This window comes from Colias croceus, chromosome 1 (genome assembly GCF_905220415.1).
Source record: "Colias croceus chromosome 1, ilColCroc2.1".
Taxonomy (NCBI): domain Eukaryota; kingdom Metazoa; phylum Arthropoda; class Insecta; order Lepidoptera; family Pieridae; genus Colias; species Colias croceus.
Window position 1 is genome coordinate 11,972,971 of NC_059537.1, and position 13,106 is coordinate 11,986,076.

Here is a 13,106-nt window from a genome sequence, read left to right on the forward strand (position 1 = left end):
GGTCCTATAACGTCCCACAATTTTTTCGTTAGGTCAGTTTTTTTTTTAATAATTTTTTTTTAATTTTAGGTATAAAAAAGTTACACTTTAGCACCCCATCCATAGCAAAGTTGGCAAATTTTATCAAAATCGTATTCTTTACCGTTAGGTCCGTATAGGCTCATCATTGAAATTGTTGAATTATATATTTTATTAAAATTATAAAAACCTGCGCATGCGTCTTAGAGCATTAAGGCATGCGCACATCATACATAAACAATGCGAAATTTAAATTGGTATCGTTTCATTTACTTAATTTAAATCAATAAATAAATCTATACTAGTCACGTCCGAAAGATGAAACTGACTTTTTATTTCGAAAATTTATTTGGCAACACTTGACAGTTAACTGTCATTAAAACCTGAGTTGTTGATGTGTCAAAGCTTGTCAAAGTGAATTTTTTTTCTGCGATTTTAGCTTAGGATTTTAGTGATTTCAAAAAAAAAATATTTTTGAAAACTGAGTTGAAAACATGACGAAAACTTTAAACTATGATTAATAAATTTAAAATGAAACAATTTGAAAGAGATGTAGTTTTCAAGGAAAAACAAGAGTGTTTACGAGAAATATCTCAATGCATTGGTAAGTGTGACTTGATATTTTGATGCTTTTCATCTTGATTGCATTGCACATTATTATAAGTAGGTATGATTTGTTTTATATTATTATTATTATTTTGCATGGATGATACTAGTAACCCAGTTAAAAACTATTCAAGCAACAATATAAAATGGAACGATCTGTCCGTTCAAAATGTTTAAAGACTCAAAATCAGTATCTCGACGAGATTTATTCTATGACCGAACCATGTTATTCATGTTGAAGAGCAGTACAAAAAAAACAAGATGGAATAACTGCAGAAATGGAAGAGTTAATGATGTCAGAGATAATGAGAGTGATTCTTATTCTTTATTCGCGGCTTAAACTTGACTAGTATAGATTTATTTATTGATTTAATTTAATAAATGAAACGATACCAATTTAAATTTCGCACTGTTTATGTATGATGTGCGCATGCCTTAATGCTCTAAGGCGCATGCGCAGGTTTCAATTATTTTATAACTAGTGGTCCGCCCCGGCTTCGCCCGTGGTACGTATTTAGTATCCTATATCCTTCTCCTGGCTCTAAACTGCCAATTTTGAGCTAAATCGGTTCAGCCGTTCTTGAGTTATAAGTGGAGCAACTAACACGACTTTCTTTTATATATATGTAAGTATAGATTTTAATAACATAAATAATTTAACAATTTCAATGATGGGCCTCTACGGACCTAACGGTAAAGAATACGATTTTAATAAAATTCGCCAATTTTGCTATGGATGGGGTGCTAAAGTGTAACTTTTTTATACCTAAAATTAAAAAAAAATTATTAAAAAAAAAACTAAAGGGGACCTAACGAAAAAATTGTGGGACCTTATAGGACCTAACGGAGACCTATCGATTAAGGTCATTTTTGACCCAAAATTCTATGGATGGGGTGCTAAAGTGCACTTTTTTTTATACCTAAAATTTAAAAAATTATTTAAAAAAAACTAAAGGGGACCTAACGAAAAAATTGTGGGACCTTAAAGGACCTAACGGGGACCTAACGATCAAGGTCATTTTCGACCCAAAATTCCATAGATGGGGTGCTAAGTTTGCACTGGTCAAACTTTCGCATTTATATAGGAAAATACAATATGAATTCGAATACACCTTGTCCTGACCTTTTGTCTCAGTTTTCAATATGCATCGAAAATATTTTTCATTCCCTTCGTAAATGTGTGGGAAGTTTAAATGTTTTTTTTAACTTTCAACAAAATATGTGGACAACCACGTGTGTTCGGCAATCAGAACACTACTTGTCAGAATTGAAAATGTCAGCTGTCACGAAATGTCAAAGTCAGAATCGAATGTTGATGTGTTGTTCATTCATGTTGTGAACTTGTAAATAATGTTTATCTGATTTTATACTGGAATAAGTTAATAATAAATTGAAATATGGATACTATGACCTTAAAAGAAATACAAAGCAAATTGCTGCTATGGGAAGCTGCAGGGAACCCATTGGCGCCACTAACTGCTTCGCAAAGAGAAGCTATACTGGACTTGGAAACCTTGATACAAAGTGATGGTGTTTTGGAGGAGGATTCTCAAGTAAATTTTATAAATTAGCATTATCATTATCTACATTATTAATGTCGGTATAAAAGTAATAAAAATGTAATTCACCAAAGCATTCCAATGTCTGAGAAACTTTAACCGGATTCTAATTAAAACACTTTCCACTTGACTTTATTGTTTAGTATATTTATATACATATACGCTAGTGTAATAATTGATGATATTCATCACTTCTATTATTTGATACAATTTTATGATGAGCCACATAATAACTATGAATATTTAAAAGTTTTCTTAAAACATTTTTTACTTTTTTTTTTTTATTTGATTTTTTATAGAAATCCCCACCAAATGAAACATCCGACACCACAAATGTACTGCAAGTCAATACAATGTATGATTTCTTGGAGTTTTATGAAAACTTGAGTGAGCAAAGTATAAAGGCCAGCGATGCTCCTTATGAAGCATATTACAAACAATTAGAAGAAAGGAAAAATGAATGTGTAAATTTAACTGACCAGGTTTGGGGAAAATATTCTAACTTTCATACTTATTGGATATTGAAATAATGTGTAAAAGTTAAATCTATACTAATATTATAAAGCTGAAGAGACTTTTGTTTGTTTGAATGCGCTAATCTCGGGAACTACTGGTCCGATTTGAAAAATTCTTTTGGTGTTAAATAGCTCATTTATCGAGGAAGGCTATAGGCTATAATAGGCTATAATAAGGCTGTAATATATCATCACGCTACAACCAATAGGAGAAGAGCCACGGGGGTGAAATGGGGCGGAGCAGCTAGTCTTAAATATAGCTATAACCATTAAGATGCCTATTTAGTCGAAGAATTGAGTTACATTTTAATTTATCAACTTTTGTGATCATATGTAGTAGTTTCTTAGTTCACTATTTTTAAAATGAAATAGTATCTTATGGCTTAAGTGCCGCTGCAATCCACTAAAATTTTGTTTTTATTGTGTTGTAAATATGTATATTATGTTGTCTATAGATTGCAGCTACATTATCAAATTTAGACAAACTGTCTGATGAATACAATCTTGTGTCCAACAAAACGAATGCCCTCCACACCATGAGTGAACAACTGCTGGCCGATCAGAATAAACTCTCTGCTATTGGTATGTGTTTCCTTACTCAAAGAATATAAGTTATCCAGGAATTAAATTATGAAAATATTAGCATTACTAGAAGGAAATGTAAAATTAAGATACTTGAATCTGCTTTTTACCAATTAGATACAGTATCACTACATAGTATAAAACAAAGTTGCTTTCTCTGTCCCTATGTCCCTTTGTATGCTTAAATCTTTAAAACTACGCAACGGATTTTGATGCGGTTTTTTTAATAGATAGAGTGATTCAAGAGGAAGGTTTTAGTATATAATTTATTAAGTTTTAGATTAGACAAAGCGGGCGAAGCCGCGGTCTAGGCTAGTGTTGAATAAAATATAATGTGGGAAAATAGAAGTCACAACATGTCTATTATATAAGAAATCTCTTTTGGTTTCATTCATAGTAAGAGAAAAATCATTTAATATTTAAATTAATTCATGCCGTAATACTCAAAAGTAAAATCGATTAATACAGATTTTTATGTATTAAATCTGTAAAATATTTTATTTTAATTTTTATTGTACTGTATAATGCAGCTAAGTCACTTTATTTAACCTTTAACAATAATAGTCATTATTAACACAAAAAAATTAAATAAATATTTGTTTGATTAATTATTTGTACAACTAAATTCCAGGCGATAATATAAAGCAGAAGCTCCACTATTTCACACAAGTGGAGCACCTCTCGCAGCGACTCAACAGTCCAACCATGTCTGTGAATAGCGATACATTCTTCAATGTGCTGTCCAAAATAGATGAGTGCTTGGAGTATATGCGGGCTAATGTGAGTAAGAATACAAATTTCTCTAAAATTATAGATATTTTAATTGTTGTTAGTGTATAGAAAAAAATCTGTACGGATAAGAAAAGTTTTAGGCAGTAATTTTGTGCATTTGCATCCAGAAATATCAAAATTCTTGCGTTTTTCCTTTTTCTATCATCCTTAAATCATTAAACTAATCAGAAAAATAATATTTTGTTGAATTGTTATTTGTGTCATTTCCACAAAATATATGTAAATGTATGTAATATGTATTTAAAAAAAATACAAGACATATTTTTTATTTTTATAAATAAATACAAAATTGAAAATACAATTACACTTTAAAATTATATTTTTTTTATTAATATGTTATTTATTCACAGAGCACATTCAAAGAAGCGCACTCGTACACTGTAAAGTACCGTCACTTGCAAAGCCGCGCTATGTCTCTCATACGTAGCTACGTGAACCACGTCTTGAACATGGCTACAGAGCAAGTGCTTTCGCCAGAAGAGCCACACGACAGCGAACAAATGGATATGGCATATGCTGTTTACTTCGGCAAGTTTCAAGCCGTCGCACCTAAGTTGAAAATGGTGATCGGGGAAATTGAGAAACGAGCGGAGGTCAATGAAGAGTTAGTATTATTTTATTTGTAGAAATCGTTAAAATGTGAATGTGGATTTTGGATGTCTTGTGTGCTTTTGTATATTTAATCTGTTTTACTGCAAAAGTCAAACATTTAGATGATAAACCTGCAAAAAAAATTAAGTATTTTAAATTTTTATTATTTTTGTTAAATTAACAAATTTTTTGTTGTTAGATTATGGAATTTTTTTTAAACTCAAGCAGCAAAAAGTTCACGATTATTGAAATAATAACTGCATTTACGCCCTCTATCGCTAAATACAAACAACATCAAGTATACTTACAGACTTCGAATTAGTGAGCAAAATATGATATAGAGGGCGCTTACGAACTATGAAAAAAATATTGAACAAAGAATTTGTGCATAATATGCAAAATAAAATTGAATAAATTTTTATTTAAAATTATTGTTTTTTTCAAAAACAAAAAAGAAAAAAAAACATGCATAAAATAATAAAGAAATAAATAGTGTCCGAGTGAGATTTGAACGCGCGTTCGTTTTTATGTTGCCTTTCACTATTTCGGTGAGTACCTCGACTGGGAGCGTGGCGTCTCCTGTAATCCGGCTACTCGGAGGTCGGGCTCGGAGGATGGTTTGAGGTCGGGAGTCCTGGTGCTGTGTGGTCCATGTTGACTGGACGTCCACACTAAGCCTGGTATTAATATGGACCCCCCGGAGGAGTCTGGGGGGTGCAGGTTAACTAAGGAGGGGCGAACCGGGCCAGGGGGGAAACCCAGCAGCCAAAAGTCCCCGTATCAGGCAGTAGTGGGATAGCGGCCGGGAGTGGACGCTCAGTATCAGCCCGACCAATACAATCAGACCCGTTCCTTTTGCACTTTTGCAACATTAAACAAGTTTATTTCGGTTATTTTATATCTTATTTTTATTTAACGTATTATGGTAACAAACGTAATAAAGTTATGTGAATGTACTTTGTTCAATCAAAAATATTTATTTTGTTTTAATTTAAATATTATAACTACGAAGATAATTTTAGTTAGTCAGTTGTTTTTTTTAAATATAGCACTTGTTAGTGTGATTACAATCAAAATAATGAATATAAACCAATCTCTTCCAGCTACGCGTCCCTACTCTCAGACATACAGCGTGAATACGCAATACGCAGACAGCGCGTAGCCGGCGGGCCCACAGCCGGCGCGCTGGCTGTAGCTGGCAGCAAGCACGCGCGCGACCACTGCGCTATGCTGCGAGCTGCGTGCTCTTTACTGGCGCTAGCTGTGAGGGACGAGTGTGCGCTGTATGAGCACTTCTTCTCCAAGTCCTCTCCGGCTTTAGAGTGAGTAAAGGCGTTACTTCTTTCTAGCACTGCATGTACACGTTATACAGGGTTAGTTTTCGACCGGCCAAATTTTCAGAAATGGTTCAGAATCGATAACATTTTAGATTTAATGAAAAAAAAAAAAGTTTTTTTTAATTAGATTTCATTCCTGTCCCGTGTCCGTCACTAAAAAGCGAACGAGTGGACATTACAAAAGCACAATTCAGTTCAACAATCTAGATAGGTAGAAGTTAGCACACACATAAATTTGGCGATGCGCGCACGCACACAAGTGCATTGATTCTGGCGGTGTTTACGATTGAGGAAATTTTGAAGACATTTTCAAATGAATGCTATTATTTTTATTTTATTTTATTCGACAATAATGTTTCAAATGTACCTTTGGTTTAATAATATCTAGATCTTTATTTTAAATTTTGGCTGGTCATTGAAAACTAACCCTGTATAGACAATTATTTTCGAAGATATATGGTTGAGAATTTGAGATTGATTGAATACCATAAATGAAGACAGTAACTGGTTTCAGTCGAATTAAGAATCTCCTTCTTTTGAAATCGCTTGAAAATCTTACTAATTAAAACATCTTTGCTAATAATAACTTGTAATACTTTCAGGGAATATCTCCAATCGCTCAGCAACGGCTTGTACGAGACGCTACGACCGCACATCATACACATCAACCATCTGGAGACGCTCGCCGAACTGTGTGTTATATTAAAAGTGGAAGTGATTGAGGAACAAGTTAATAACGATCGTGAGTAACGTGATATTATTAAATAGCTTGGTGTTAAGAATTATAGTTAGAAAACTTGCTGTGCCACGCTGTTTTATTCCTTTATTACTCCGCTTCTGTAGGTCTTCCTCGATAAATGGACTTTTTAAAAGTGATTTAATATAAATTTATAAAGAATAGAAAAAATTCGATCACGAGGCGGGACTTGAACCCGCATCCTTCGCGCCATTCCGGGGCGGATGCCTAACCAACTCAGCCACTCGTGACCCGCCTGAGCAATCGAATTTATTCTATCCTTTCAGTTTTTATGTGTCTTAAGGGACACACCGCGCGCCATCTATTGAGATGATTTAACAACCATCTCAACCAATATGAAGCACTTTTCAGTGAATACAATATTGTAACGATGGAACACGACCTTTTCTTGAATTTATATTTTTTTGGTTTTTATGGCATTCAAATGCTTTACAAATATAAATTTATAAAGAATAGAAAAAATTTGATTGAAATTGACAAGTGATTTAATGTTAATTTATTTCTCTTGTTTTCAATATTGTCATAAAAACAATCAAACATATAAATTTTCTGTTTGATTGATTGATTGAAAATTTATTTCGATAAAAAAAATTCCGTTCCGTCCATAATATACGTTCACACGGTTCGGACACGGGCCTCCTGTCACCGCCACGTTGTCAGGCCATCCGCCACGCTAGTCAAAATTTCGTTACGAATGAGTAAGAAACACTAAAATAAAAGCTTGTTTTTTATTATTTATTTTTACTTAACATAAATTTCCTCGGTTTACTACAGCGTCGCTCTTAGCACTGGGCGCAGTGGCCCGGTCGCTGCTGCAGGACACGCAGGAGCGGCTCGTGTTCCGCGCGCACGTGCACCTGCGGGCCGACGTGCTGCACTACCGCCCCGCGCCCGGCGACCTCGCATACCCCGACAAGCTGGAGATGATGCAGGTGTAGTGTACAAAGGTGTAGTGTACAAGAGCAATGGTGGCTCAGTGGTGAGACCTCGGACTTCGAATCGATAAGTCCGGGGTTCGAGCCCAGGCGAGCGCGCAGGAAATAAATTGATTTTTCAATTTATCTGCGCATGTTGTAACATCACCACTGCTCGAACGGTGAAGGAAAACATCGTGAGGAAACCGACATGTCGAAGAATTCAAAAGTTCGACGACATGTGTCATCCGCCAACCCGCACTTGGCCAGCGTGGTGGATTATGGCCCGTGTCCCAGCAGTGGGAACGTATATGGGCTGATGATGATGATGATGATGAGTGTACAAAGTTGCATCGAAATCGGTTCAGCTTGTAGTGAGCGAACTGGTCGCGGAAGAATTCCAACCAATACCCGCGGCCCCATAATTAAAGCGGCTCGACGGAACACAGTGGGGTTTTAGTCGGTAACAATCCGACATAACCCACGGCTCCTTCCCCGGGGGCCGTGTTGGAAGATTTCCCCACTATAAAAAAAATGTGGGATCTAACCTATGTTTGCGGCAAAGTTTGGGGTTCAGCTGTTTTGGAGTGAAGAAGATAACAGAATAAAAGTCGACGTATTGAATGCTGCCGCCGACGCTTCGGCGACTGCCGTCGACATGAGACAACGGTTGAAGCTTCCGCCGTTCACAACTTGCTGTTCATCTGATAGAATTCTTACTTTATAAGCATACTAGCTTTGCCACGTGGTTTACAAGCTGGAGATGATGCAGGTGGAGACTCACTGTGGGCCAAATTTCATTAATATCGGTTCAGCTGTTTAGGTGTGAAGAAGAGACAGAATTACTTTCGCATTTCAAATCGTGCTTGCTGTGCTGCGCGGACGAACTAGCGGGCAAAATTTACTATATAATATGTATTTCTCATGTGTTCTGATGACCGGTAAAGTTTCACCCCAATACGTCCAGAAATAAAAAAAAACATCCATACATTTTTACAAACTTTCGCATTTATAATAAAAGTAGGATGTAATAGGGATTTGAATAAATTCGTCATCGTACCCTACACATTGTTAACTCCTATTAATATTCATATTAGTTAAAGAATTCTACAATATCATTATCTCCCCTTTTCCGATTAATTTGAAAACAACAAAATGTTTGTTTCAGCAAATCGCCTTGTCCCTCCAAGAGCAGAGCCTCAAACGGAGCGACTCTCGCAACTCCATGATATCGGACATTTCGACCACTTCCCAAGAAGTAGCCAACATCAACGTGGAAGCACAACGCCGACCGCAAGCGTCTCCAGCTGACCTGCACGGCATGTGGTATCCAGGTGTTCGAAGAACTCTAGCAGCACTATCCAGGCTTTACAGGTGCCTGGAAAAGCGAGTTTTCCAAGGCCTAGCCCAGGAAGCAATTTCCCTCTGCGTGCAGAGTGTTTCCAACGCGGCGAACCAAATCTCTGCGCTAAAAACAAGCATTGACGGCGAATTGTTCCAAATTAAACATCTTCTGATACTCCGAGAGCAAATTGCTCCTTTCCAAGTGGATTTTGTCATTAAGGAAACTTCTCTAGACTTCAGCAATATGAAGAATGCTGCATACGGTTTGATACAACGTCCAAGGCAGATTTTCTCTCTGAATAGCAATAATGCGTTATTGGAATTCCTTCTAGAAGGTACTCCAATGGTTAGGGAACATTTGCTGGACTCGAGGAAGGAGGTGGACAGACAGTTGAAGAGTTGCTGTGAGATGTTTATCAAGGATGCTACGGAAATCATGGTCGGGCCGTTGATCGAGTTTATTGAGAAGGTAATTAAAATGACATTTTCTTTAAATTAGACTTGACAAAAAATATAAAAATAATGGCGATAAGTTGTTTTCAAAATAAGGGTAAAAAATATTTGTAGTTGTTAATATTGTCCTACATTTATTTTTACTTGGAAAATAGTATAACCCAGTTATTGTTGGTTACATTAAAAAAGGTACAGGAAAAACTTATAGAGTGATATACATAAATGTTAACTACTATAGTCCTTTTCAGCTATGATGATTCCTGTGACACTTTATCGTGTTCCGAATTACGTAATTGATATGATTTCAGTAAAGACATCTCTACACGTGTCAAAAATCGATGTGTCACAGAAATCATCTTAGGTGGAAAGGACTATAAGTGACTAGGTATTACTTTTGTCACAATGACTTCTTAGGTATTCCCTATAACCTACTACTAACTATCAGGAAAGGAATTTGTAAACTATAAAATTGATAATCTTTTCCCTAGGTTCAATCCTTCCAACCAGCAGATCAGCTCAAAGTACAACCGTGGGCAACGGCTTCTCAAATTGCCGTTATAGTGCAAGAAGCTCAGAGACGAATTAAAACACATTTAGCGCCGATTCAACGGTCCATGCAGTTGTATCTCGCTAATAAGGAGACCGAGTTCATACTTTTCCGGCCTATACGGGTAAATGCTAATTTCGAATATATTAAAAGTTTCAAAATATGTCGTATTTAAGTAGTTACCTATTTTAAGTTTACATCAAAAATAATTGAAAAAAAAAATAGCCCTAGCCTATAGTATTTTTTGGTAAATTTTATGCATAATATTATTTCTAAGACAGAATATATCCTATCTTCAAAAATAATAAGCCTTGTATCTTCAATCAATTGTTAATATAATTCCATAAAGTTTTGTTATGTGAAAACACATAAAAAGCATTATGACCAAATGTTACACAACATTTCATGACATTCAACTTGGCAATTTGCCCTTGTATAACCATTTTGTTTGGCAAACTTGTATTCTTACATAAAGTTTATTCTTTTCAGAACAATGTCGTTGGATACTTCGTACAATTGGAGCAATTATTGACAAATTCTGGTTATTCCTATGATGACGTCATCATCGTAGCCTGTCCTACACCTGAACAAGTATCAGTGTTCATATCATCTGCCAGTCTTATCAGCCACAATGAACCAGTATTGCCATATGGGAAAAAGAAGCCGACTAGTGTCATTCGGAAACCTAGTGTTACCAGTATTACAGAAAAAAAGGAGGACAAGCCACCTATTGCCAGCAATCCTACAACTAGTCAGACATAGAGACAATAGTGAAATTTTATTATGTAGTAACAAATAATTGCATTTTTATCATAAGAATAGTTATTGTAGGTTTAATTTTAATAAAATCATAAATGGAACTGTATTAATGCAAAAATAAAAGATAATATTCGATGGATTTATTTATTTACAATTATTTAACTTATTCACCAATAAATACGTACACCAAAGACATTGCGTTTTATTACAATAAAACAACAGACATTTGGGCGAGAAGTTTAATGTAATCTTAACTGATTTTAAATTGATACTAAAGTACACTACTAAATGGTTTAGACTCTGAGCCAGTACATTCCAGAGCGGATTCTGTTGTAGTCGGGAAGGGCTTCCGTGGGTCCTACAGCAGCTACGACAGGGCAGCGGTCATACAAGTATTTGTAGCATACATCTTTGACATTGTCTACGGTTACTGCCTCAATGCGCGCGTCAAGCTCATGAATGGGAATACGGCGGTTATAGCACAGGATCTGGCGACCGATGTCCTCACAAACGGGTGTGGTTCCATCGAGCTGGAGGAGCATGTTGGTCTTCAATAAGTTCTTTGCCCTGTCTACTTCACCCTCGGTCACTGATGTGCAAAGTTTCATCCATTCAGATTGGATATTGTACAACATATCTTCAATTTTCAACGGCTCAGATACAAAGTAGATACCCCACAGACCAGTGTCCTTGTAGCAAGTGTTGAATGATTGGAAGCTGTGGCACAAGTTCTCAATGGAGGAAGCTTGGGCCAAGAAAGAGGCGTTGTTAGCACCACCTCCTTGGGAGCGGTCCCAAGCACCGATCAGAGTGTTTGCTACCATGAGAGGAATGTTATCAGCATCGGTCCATCCAGCTCCTTCTACAGCAACAGCAATGTGAGCCAATGGCATTGAGTCATCACGCACTCTGATTTCAGATCCAGTGTAACGGCAGGGAGTCAATTCTGGTACATCCAAAGCTGTGTTCTTCAAACTGCCCAAATGCTTGTTAGCGAGGTCTACAAGCTTGTTGTGTTCAACACCACCGGCACCAGAGAGAACTATTCTTGTGGGTTGGTAGTGTGTCTTGATGTACTGTTGAAGATCAGCCTTTGAGATCTTCTTAATGTTCTTGGTGGGGCCAAGAATTGTCTGTCCTAGGGGAGTACCTTGGAAGGCAGTGGCGTGCAAATGATCAAATACAACCTCTTGCAAGTTGCTTTCGACGTCTTGCATTTCGCGGAGGATGACGCCACGTTCTCGTTCGATTTCGGGTTCAGCGAGCGACGAGTTCTGGATGATGTCAGCAAGGATCTCAATGGCAGCTGGGACGTCGTTTGCGAGGCATTTGGCGTAAAATACGGTTTGCTCGCGAGATGTGTAAGCATTTAAGTGTGCGCCCATGTTCTCTACGAGCAACTCGAGATCGGTTTGTGATCTCTTGCTGGTTCCCTTGAACGCCATGTGTTCAAGGAAGTGGGCAACTCCATTATTTTTAGAGGTTTCATACCTTGAACCAGCGTCTATCCACAGCCCCACGGTTGCGGTTGGCGAGCCAGAGTCCTCGGAAGCGACACGGATCCCATTGTCGAGAACTGTGAGCTTTGTTGGTGGAACATTTACTAAGGCTTCATTTTTTGTTGCAGCTGTGGCAAATAATCGAACATTTTTACCCTGCTTTGAAACAAGCCTTAACGTAGTCGCTACTTTCAACATTTTCTTTAGATCCTTGCTTTAAATTTTTGCTCGCTGATTTACGTAATGTGAAATATTAAGACAGATGTCAAAAAAATGGGCAGGCTAGTGATTAGTGAATGAAGTCAGAAGTTATGAAACATGAACAGATGATTAAGAATAGAATATAGATAAAAAATATGAAGTTAATGTCTATGTAAAAAGAAACGTTTTATTTTGGAGAAGACACGATTTCTGAAAATTTTCTTTTGTTAAATAATTATACTTATTATTTGAAACAAAAGTGTTCTTCAATATTGTATGATTCAAATAAAAAAAAATTGTGTGCGTAGACTAGTGTACATACGTAAGAAGTGAAACTTCTTTATTTTTCAAAAAAATAATAATTTACTTTGCGCAACAAATTTTTTTCCAACCCCGATAAAGAAGTTTCACTTCAATTGTATGGTTTGGTTATTGCTTTTATTGTAATAGGTGGGTGGGCCGGTGGGGTCGCCACAGAATTATTGTTTCATTAGTTTTTTTTAGTCATTGGTCGTCCTGTTTATTATTCAAATTAATACAAATAGGTAGAATTATTATAAGATTATTATTACCATATGGTTGAAATATGTATTTATACAAATATTATGATTTAGCAATACTAGGATCATTGG

General features: G+C 36.3%; 2 protein-coding genes across 2 annotated transcripts; one reads left to right on the top strand and one right to left on the bottom strand.

Annotated features, from left to right (window-relative positions):
- Nucleotides 1-1,943: 1,943 nt before the first annotated feature.
- On the top strand, nt 1,944-10,967 carry LOC123706351 (conserved oligomeric Golgi complex subunit 3). The gene is made up of 11 exons (XM_045655590.1): nt 1,944-2,177; nt 2,483-2,665; nt 3,154-3,280; nt 3,912-4,060; nt 4,423-4,676; nt 5,767-5,985; nt 6,603-6,742; nt 7,532-7,689; nt 8,840-9,484; nt 9,957-10,139; nt 10,505-10,967. Exons 1-11 carry the CDS (start codon nt 2,022-2,024, stop codon nt 10,775-10,777), a joined length of 2,487 nt encoding a protein of 828 aa, XP_045511546.1. The 5' UTR covers nt 1,944-2,021; the 3' UTR covers nt 10,778-10,967.
- Nucleotides 10,905-12,563, bottom strand: LOC123706347 (mitochondrial-processing peptidase subunit beta). The gene has a single exon (XM_045655575.1). The coding sequence runs from the start codon at nt 12,469-12,471 to the stop codon at nt 11,068-11,070; it is 1,404 nt and encodes a 467-aa protein (XP_045511531.1). The 5' UTR covers nt 12,472-12,563; the 3' UTR covers nt 10,905-11,067.
- Between the last annotated feature and the right edge of the window lie 543 nt (nt 12,564-13,106).

Excerpts from the sequence above, each read along its gene's own strand:
- LOC123706351 (XM_045655590.1), top strand. The coding sequence starts at position 2,022 with ATGGATACTATGACCTTAAAAGAAATACAAAGCAAATTGCTGCTATGG. Across the intron at positions 3,281-3,911 it reads GAATAAACTCTCTGCTATTG|GCGATAATATAAAGCAGAAG; the intron begins GTATGTGTTTCC and ends ACTAAATTCCAG. Across the intron at positions 6,743-7,531 it reads GGAACAAGTTAATAACGATC|CGTCGCTCTTAGCACTGGGC; the intron begins GTGAGTAACGTG and ends GGTTTACTACAG.
- LOC123706347 (XM_045655575.1), bottom strand. The coding sequence starts at position 12,471 with ATGTTGAAAGTAGCGACTACGTTAAGGCTTGTTTCAAAGCAGGGTAAA.